The following is an 8,844-nucleotide window of genomic DNA, read 5'->3' as shown; positions in this document are numbered from 1 at the left end:
TGTTGATATATATGTCGAAGAGGGTGGGGCTTAAACTGCATCCCTGTCTCACCCCCATGGCCCTGTGGAAAGAAATGTGTGTGTTTTTTGCCAATTTTAACCGCACACTTGTTGTTTGTGTACATGGATTTTATAATGTCGTATGTTTTTCCCCCAACCCCACTTTCCATCAACTTGTATAGCAGACCCTCATGCCAAATTGAGTCAAAAGCTTTTTGAAATCAACAAAGCATGAGAAGACTTTGCCTTTGTTTTGTTTGTTTGTCAATTAGGGTGTGCAGGGTGAATAAGTGGTCTGTCGTACGGTAATTTGGTAAAAAGCCAATTTGACATTTGCTCAGTACATTGTTTTCACTGAGGAAATGAACTAGTCTGCTGTTAATGATAACGCAGAGGATTTTCCCAAGGTTGCTGTTGACGCATATCCCACGGTAGTTATTGGGGTCAAATTTATCTCCACTTTTGTGGATTGGGGTGATCAGTCCTTGGTTCCAAATATTGGGGAAGATGCCAGAGCTAAGGATGATGTTAAAGAGTTTAAGTATAGCCAATTGGAATTTGTGGTCTGTATATTTTATCATTTCATTGAGCATACCATCAACACCACAGGCCTTTTTGGGTTGGAGGGTTTGTATTTTGTCCTGTAGTTCATTCAATGTAATTGGAGAATCCAGTGGGTTCTGGTAGTCTTCAATAGTTGATTCTAAGATTTGCATTTGATCATGTATATATTTTTGCTGTGGTCTGATAGGGGTGTCAGTGGGCTGACTGTGAACGCTCTGAAAGACTCTGGGTTGAGGTCATTGATAAAGTAGTCTACAATACTACTGCCAAGAGATGAGCTATAGGTGTACCTACCATAGGGGTCCCCCGAAGCCTACCATAGACTATGTACATAGCCAGCGTGCGACAGAGCTGCAGGAGTTGTGACCCGTTTTTGTTGGTTATGTTGTCGTAGTTGTGCCTCTCTCTCTCTCTCTCCCTCTCTCTTTCTCTCTCTCTCTCTCTCTCTTTCTCTTCCCTCTCCCCTCTCTCTCTCTTTCCCTCTCCCTCCCTCTCTCACTTTTCCTCTCCTCTCTCTCTTTCTTTTCCTCTCCTCTCTCATTCCCTCTCCCTCCCTCTCTCTTTCTCTTTCCCTCTCTCTCTCCCTCTCTCCGTCTCTCCTCTTCTCTCTCTTTCCTTCTCCTTCTCCTTCCCCACGCTCTCTCTCTCTCTCCCTCTCTATCTATCCCTCCCTCCCCCCCCCCCTCTCGCTCTCTCCCTCTCCCCGTCTCTCCCCCTCTTTCCCTCTCCCCTTTCTCTCTCTGTCCTTCCTTCCTTACCTCCCCCTCTTTTCCTCTCTCTCTCTCTCTCTCTCAGCAGGAGTGTATTCAGGTCACTCCTGCTGCTATAAGGCATTCTAGTGTCTGAGTGAAGATGGAGTAGGTAAGGGCCGGCTGATAGCGCTTCATCCTCATCTCTAATGCAGCCTGTTTTAGACTAGCGTCAGGCTGGTCCACGTGTCTGTGCATTTTCACCCCGGAGACAGGGATATTTGTGGACTCTGAGGGAGAAAACAGAGAAATTAGGGAAATAGCCATCCTTCAGAAATCACAGTGACTAACACGTTACCATCAGAGGCTGTTTTTAGAGCAGTGACTCAATCAAAAGTCAGAATTGTGACTACACTCTTAGAAATATGGGTTCCAAAAGGGTTCTTCTGTTGTCCCCATAGTAGAACCATTTTTGGTTCCAGGTAGAACCCTTTTTAGTTTCAGGTAGAACTATTTTGGGTTCCATGTAGAACCCTCTGTGTAAAGGGTTCTACATGGAACTCAAAAGGGTTCTTCAAAGGGTTCTCCTATGGGGAGAGCCGAAGAACCCTTTTAGGTTCTAGATAGCACCTTTTTTTCTAAGAGTGTAGTGTTGATGATGAGTATGAGTTATGCAGGGTTAAAAGGCAGGGCTAAGGCATCTGGAATGCAGAGAAAGTGGGTGAGTGAGTGGGGCAAGGGCAGCATCACGGAAGAGAGAGAGAGGGTGAAGAGGAGTGAGAATGAAGGTGGTGAGGAGGACTAGACCAAAAGATGATGGGGTGAGGCAGAGTGTAAAGGGGTGAGAGAAGGGGCAGAATTTAGGATGGAATGGCCCCGGCCCTGCCCTCAATCTAGTCTACCCCCGCTTGGAACATTCCAATGTGTCCCGTCCCTGGCCCTCACCCCAGCTAGGCTCTGTCAACACGGCCGCATCCAAGCAAACTTTAGGACACAGACAGACTGGCCACTGTCTAATCAGTGTGCCCCCGCTGAGCATGTGCCTCACCCACTTCTAGGTTACCCGCCAGTGCCTAAGTCAGAGTCAAGTACCCTGCATGCAAAGCTAAGGAGAGCAGGGGGAGATGAAAGAGGGGTTGGGTAGATAAAGGAAGCAGTCTCAACTCAGAAAATAATGAGTCAGGCAAAGACAGCACACCTGACCTCTCCGCTTCAGCCAATGAAAAGCCTACAGAGAGATGATAGGATAAACTAAAGACATGGAGGTTTTACAGCACTTCTAATTAATAAACAAGGTCTGAGCTTTGCACAGAAACCAAACTCTAAAGCTTTGACTGTCTATACTCATGACACTTACAACACGGGTGGGTAATAATAATAATAATAATAATATGCCATTTAGCAGACGCTTTTATCCAAAGCGACTTACAGTCATGCGTGCATACATTTTTGTGTATGGGTGGTCCCGGGGATCGAACCCACTACCTTGGCGTTACAAGCGCCGTGCTCTACCAGCTGAGCTACAGATGCATGCAGCAAAACATGTCTATCGCAGGTGGGTAATGCTGCAACACGTGTCTATCACGAGTTGGTAATGCTGGAACACGTGTATTATCATGGGTGGTAATGCAGCTACACGTGTCTATCACGGGTGGGTAATGCTGCAACACGTGTCTATCACGGGGTGGACATACAGTGCCTTCGGAAAGTATTCAGACCGTTTGACTTTTTCCACATTTTGTTACGTTACAGCCTTATTCTAAAAAAAAAATGTCATCAATGTACACACAATACCCAAAATGACAAAGCGAAAACAGGTTTTAATAAAAAAATTCAAATGTATTAAAAATAAAAAACAGAAATACCTAATTTACATAAGTATTCACACCCTTTGCTATGAGACTCGAAATTGAGCTCAGGTGCATCCTGTTTCCATTGATCATCCTTGAGATGTTTCTACAACTTGATTGGAGTCCACCTGTGGTAAATTCAATTGGTTGGACATGATTTGTAAAGGTACACCTGTCTATATAAGGTCTCACAGTTGACAGTGCATGTCAGAGCAAAAACCAAGCCATGAGGTCGAAGGAATTGTCCGTAAAGCTCCGAGACAGGATCGTGTCGAGGCACAGATCTGGGGAAGGTTACCAAAACATTCTGCAGAATTGAAGGTCCCCAAGAACACAGTGGCCTCCATCATTCTTAAATGGAAGAAGTTTGGAACCACCAAGACTCTTCCTAGAGCTGGCTGCCCGGCCAAACTGAGTAATTGGGGGAGAAAGGCCTTGGTCAGGGAGGTGAACAACAACCTGATGGTCACTCTGACAGAGCTCCAGAGTTCCTCTGTGGAGATGGGAGAAACTTCCAGAAGGACAACCATCTCTACAGCACTCCACCAATCAGGCCTTTATGGTAGAGTGGCCAGACGGAAGCCACTCCTCAGCACATGACAGCCTGCTTGGAGTTTGCCAAACGGCACCTAAAGGACTCTCTGACCATGAGAAACAAAATTCTCTGGTCTGATGAAACCAAGAATGAACTCTTTGGCCTGAATGCCAAGCGTCACGTCTAAAGGAAACCTGCCACCATCCCTACGTGAAGCATGGTGGTGGCAGAATCATGCTGTGGGGATGTTTTTCAGCGGCAGGGACTGGGAGACTAGTCAGGACTGAGGAAAGATGAACGAGCAAAGTACAAAGAGATCCTTGATGAAAACCAGCTCCAGAGCGCTCCGGATCTCAGATTGAGGCGAACGTTCACCTTCCAACAGGACAACGACCCTAAGCACACAGCCAAGACAATGCAGGAGTGGCTTCGGGACAATCCTCCAAATGTCCTTGAGTGGCCCAGCCAGAGCCCGGACTTGAACCCGATCGAAACATCTCTGTAGAGACCTGAAAATAGCTGTGCAGCAACGCTCCCCATCCAACCTGACAGAGCTTGAGAGGATCTGCAGAGAAGAATGGAGAAACTCCCCAAAAATAGGTGTGCCAAGCTTGTAGCATTATACCCAAGAAGACTTGAGGCTGTAATCACTGCCAAAGTACTGAGTAAAGGGTCTGAATACTTATGTAAATGTCATTTTTCAGTTTTTAATTTTTAATACATTTGCAAAAAATTCTTAAAACCTGTTTTTGCTTTGTCATATTGGGGTATTGTGTGTAGATTGATGAGGGGGGGAAATTATTTCATCAATTTTAGAACAAGGCTGTAACGTAACAAAATGTTGAAAAAGTCAAGGGTCTGAATACTTTCCAAATAAACTGTATGTCTAGGAAGTGCTCCAGTGATGGCTATAGGAGAGATGGATAAAACCTCCCGGGCAGAACAGCTTGATATTCATGGGAGAAAACAGAGGCGATGGAGATAGATTCAACCAACACCCAAACAGAATAGAGAATCTGGGGCAGTGTGTGTTGGAGAGAGAGAGAGAGAGAGAGAGAGAGAGAGAGAGGAGAGAGAGAGAGAGAGAGAGAGAGAGAGAGAGAGAGAGAGAGAGAGAGAGAGAGAGAGAGAGAGAGAGAGAGAGAGAGAGAGAGAGTGGAGATAGATGAGAGAGAGAGAGAGAAGAGAGAGAGAGTGAGAGAGAGAGAGAGAGAGAGAGGAGAGAGAGAAGGAGAGAGAGAGAGAGAGAGAGAGAATATGACATTTGAAATGTCTTTATTCTTTTGGAACTTCTGAGTGTAATGTTTACTGTTAATATTTATTGTTTATTTCACTTTTGTTTACTGTCTACTTCACTTGCTTTGGCAATGTTAACATACGTTTCCCATGCCAATAAAGCCCTTAAATTGAATTGAATTGAATTGAATTGAGCGAGAGAGAGAGGCATGTTTACTGCATCTTTCTTCATGAGTGCATCTAAGTGCATGTTTGTCAATGAGAGGCGTGTTCAAGTAAATTGACTGAATCAACCCAATGTCCTCCTAAAGAAAGAGGGTGATACCAAGCCCCCCTCCTCTCTCCCTCTCTGTGACCCATTTCCCCCTCTACATACTGGTTCTTCCTTTCCATCTGTGCTGAGAGCTAAACTAGGCCAAACTCAAATGTAAAACTCAAGTTTAAATACATAGTCCTGGAAAACCCGTAGTGTCACTGCATCTACCCACCAATCAATATCCTTATCCATACGGCTTTCACATGCACTGTAGCTACAAAGCTTTAGATGAAGACATGAACTGGGACAAAAGTATTAAATGTCATCAACAGAGATGCAAGTAGTCTCCCCTACAGCTCTGAGCAAATACATGGACACTACTACTACTAGTAGTGTCCTACTACTAGTCTCACACACAGATGCTGTCTAGTCTTAATCTCCCCTCTCTCTCCCTCGCCAGAGAAACACTGTATACAGTAGGGTCTCCTCTCGTCAGTGGTCCCTCCTCACACACACACATACAGTGAGGGGGAAAAAAGTATTTGATCCCCTGCTGATTTTGTACATTTGCCCACTGACAAAGACATGATCAGTCTATAATTTTAATGGTAGGTTTATTTGAAAAGTGAGAGACAGAATAACAACAAAAAAATCCAGAAAAACGCATGTCAAAAATGTTATAAATTGATTTGCATATTAATGAGGGAAATAAGTATTTGACCCCTCTGCAAAACATGACTTAGTACTTGGTGGCAAAACCCTTGTTGGCAATCACAGAGGTCAGATGTTTCTTGTAGTTGGCCACCAGGTTTGCACACATCTCAGGAGGGATTTTGTTCCACTCCTCTTTGCAGATCTTCTTCAAGTCATTAAGGTTTCGAGCCTGATGTTTGGCAACTCGAACCTTCAGCTCCCTCCACAGATTTTCTATGGGATTAAGGTTTGGAGACTGGCTAGGCCACTCCAGGACCTTAATGTGCTTCTTCTTGAGCCACTCCTTTGTTGCCTTGGCCGTGTGTTTTGGGTCATTGTCATGCTGGTATTCCCATCCACAACCCATTTTCAATGCCCTGGCTGAGGGAAGGAGGTTCTCACCCAAGAATTGACGGTACATGGCCCCGTCCATCGTCCCTTTGATGCGGTGAAGTTGTCCTGTCCCCTCAGCAGAAAAACACCGCCAAAGCATAATGTTTCCACCTCCATGTTTGACGGTGGGGATGGTGTTCTTGGGGTCATAGGCAGCATTCTTCCTCCTCCAAACACTGCGAGTTGAGTTGATGCCAAAGAGCTTGATTTTGGTCTCATCTGACCACAACACTTTCATCCAGTTCTCCTCTGAATCATTCAGATGTTCACTGACAAACTTCAGACGGCCCTGTATATGTGCTTTCTTGAGCAGGGGGACCTTGCAGGCGCTGCAGGATTTCAGTCCTTCACGGCGTAGTGTGTTACCAATTGTTTTCTTGGTGACTATGTTCCCAGCTGCCTTGAGATCATTGACAAGATCCTCCCATGTAGTTCTGGGCTGATTCCTCACCGTTCTGATGATCATTGCAACTCCACGAGGTGAGATTTTGCATGGAGCCCCAGGCCGAGGGAGATTGACAGTTCTTTTGTGTTTCTTCCATTTGCGAATAATCGCACCAACTGTTGTCACCTTCTCACCAAGCTGCTTGGCGATGGTCTTGTAGGCCATTCCAGCCTTGTGTAGGTCTACAATCTTGTCCCTGACATCCTTGGAGAGCTCTTTGGTCTTGGCCATGGTGGAGAGTTTGGAATCTGATTGATTGATTGCTTCTGTGGACAGGTGTATTTTATACAGGTAACAAACTGAGATTAGGAGCACTCCCTTTAAGAGTGTGCTCCTAATCTCAGCTCGTTACCTATATAAAAGACACCTGGGAGCCAGAAATCTTTCTGATTGAGAGGGGGTCGAATACTTATTTCCCTCATTAAAATGCAAATCAATTTATAACATTTTTGACATGCGTTTTTCTGGATTTTTTTTTTGTTATTCTGTCTCTCACTGTTCAAATAAACCTACCATTAAAATTATAGACTGATCATTTCTTTGTCAGTGGGCAAACATACAAAATCAGCAGGGGATCAAATACTTTTTTCCCTCACTGTACACACACACACACACACACACAAAGATGCCATTGTCGCACAGGAGAGGGGGTGTCACTGGGGACCCAGTGTTTGAGAAGAGTGGCCCTTGTCCCTCCAGTGAAAAAAGACAGTAGCACAATGACTGTACAGTTCCATTGGCCCAGGAGAAAACATTATTCTGGCCTGGTATAGAGGATGTCAGTAAAGCCCAGTATAGCCCCACATCCCCCCACTGGCTCCATGAATTTCCTAAAGGGTTGGTGCTGCAGAGACTGGAGTGACAAAGCAGGCTCTAGCAACACACACACACACACACACACACACACACACACACACACACACACACACAGCAGGTTTGTACAGTACGTAGTCTATGAGAGGATTAACTGAGCGTTAGAGAAGGGGGGGGGGGGGTTCTCCCTATACAATAATAATAACACTGGATGAGCGTTTTCCTGTTTGGGATGTGACTTTTTTTGGTAATTTTTCTAAGGTATTATCTTAGTTGTACTGCTAAACTTGATATAAAGATGTGACATTTTATATCATTATGTGAATGTGTCTAAATATCATATACGATTTTAGGTACTGCGTTACAAAGAACCCCTCACAAAATACAACAACAATTATTACAATTTAGCAGACGCTCTTATCCAGAGCGACTTACAGTTTGTGAGTGCATACATTTTCATACTGGCCCCCCGTGGGAAACGAACCCACAACCCTGGCGTTGAAAGCTCCATGCTCTACTAGCTGAGCTACACAGGGCCCCGTGTAGTGTGAGTGAGTTACTGTCATCAACTATACCAATCAAAAGACCCTAACTTACTGATAAAAAGTATATATGTTCAGATACATGGAGAATGGTTCCACAAGTCTAGTTTCAAAAAAAGAGAGGCGGCAAGTATATTTAGCCATTTTTGTCAATAAAACAAAAAACGTATTAGGCATGTAGACAATAAGCAAGCATTAGCACATTTTATAACATCTTTCTAAATTGTTTCTAATAGTTACTAAATTGTTACAACTGACGAGGTGTTACTCTGTTCCCCGGTCTCCCCTACAGACATAACTAAGGGACATTCCCTCTTTATCAAGTCAAGATACAATATATAACCATGGCCACATGAATTCAATTAGAATTATATTCAAATACAAATAAAGTCTTAGCCTACCGTTTGAAAATGTTATCCATGTCTTTGATCTGTTTGCGGGAGAACTCTTTGAATTCCGTGTAGGGGTTGAACACCTTGGCTTGCTTGGGCGCCGCGTTCCCATCGTTGATGTCCAGTCTCCGGGTGAGTTTCGCCGTGAGTTCCGATGTGGCATCATTGACAATGACCACCACCGCTTTTTCCTGCGGCTCAGGGACAGGGTCGCTCGGTTTCACTGGGGTCTCCTCTGGTGTACACGGGTTGAATAGGGGAGCCGGCTCCGCGGCCAGCCTGGGCTGCAGTTTCCTCGCCAATTCATCCGATGCCATGGTGCGTAGGATACTTTTTGACTTGATGCGATGGAAGCGTGTGCCTGGTACTCAGGATGGAAGTCAGCTGTGTCTGTCAGCTCTAGGCTCAGAGTTCCTCTCATCACCCAGGACAGTTT

The 8,844-nt window shown here is 44.9% G+C and overlaps 1 protein-coding gene across 1 annotated transcript; it reads right to left on the bottom strand.

Moving 5' to 3' along the window:
* Nucleotides 1–1,457: 1,457 nt before the first annotated feature.
* Nucleotides 1,458–8,774, bottom strand: LOC311119209 (EF-hand domain-containing protein D1-like). Its single transcript, XM_084193940.1, has 2 exons — nucleotides 8,418–8,774; nucleotides 1,458–1,543 (listed from the first exon to the last, which is right to left on the bottom strand). The coding sequence occupies exons 1-2, from the start codon at nucleotides 8,723–8,725 to the stop codon at nucleotides 1,486–1,488; spliced, it is 366 nt and encodes a 121-aa protein (XP_084050066.1). The 5' UTR covers nucleotides 8,726–8,774; the 3' UTR covers nucleotides 1,458–1,485.
* Between the last annotated feature and the right edge of the window lie 70 nt (nucleotides 8,775–8,844).

Source organism: Coregonus lavaretus (assembly GCF_964263955.1).
Source record: "Coregonus lavaretus genome assembly, contig: HAP1_SCAFFOLD_4585, whole genome shotgun sequence".
NCBI lineage: Eukaryota > Metazoa > Chordata > Actinopteri > Salmoniformes > Salmonidae > Coregonus > Coregonus lavaretus.
Note: the sequence above shows the minus strand (reverse complement) of the source record. Positions and strands in the feature narration are given on the sequence as shown.

Excerpts from the sequence above, each read along its gene's own strand:
- LOC311119209 (XM_084193940.1), bottom strand. The coding sequence starts at position 8,725 with ATGGCATCGGATGAATTGGCGAGGAAACTGCAGCCCAGGCTGGCCGCG. Across the intron at positions 1,544-8,417 it reads ATGGATAACATTTTCAAACG|AGTCCACAAATATCCCTGTC; the intron begins GTAGGCTAAGAC and ends TTTCTCCCTCAG.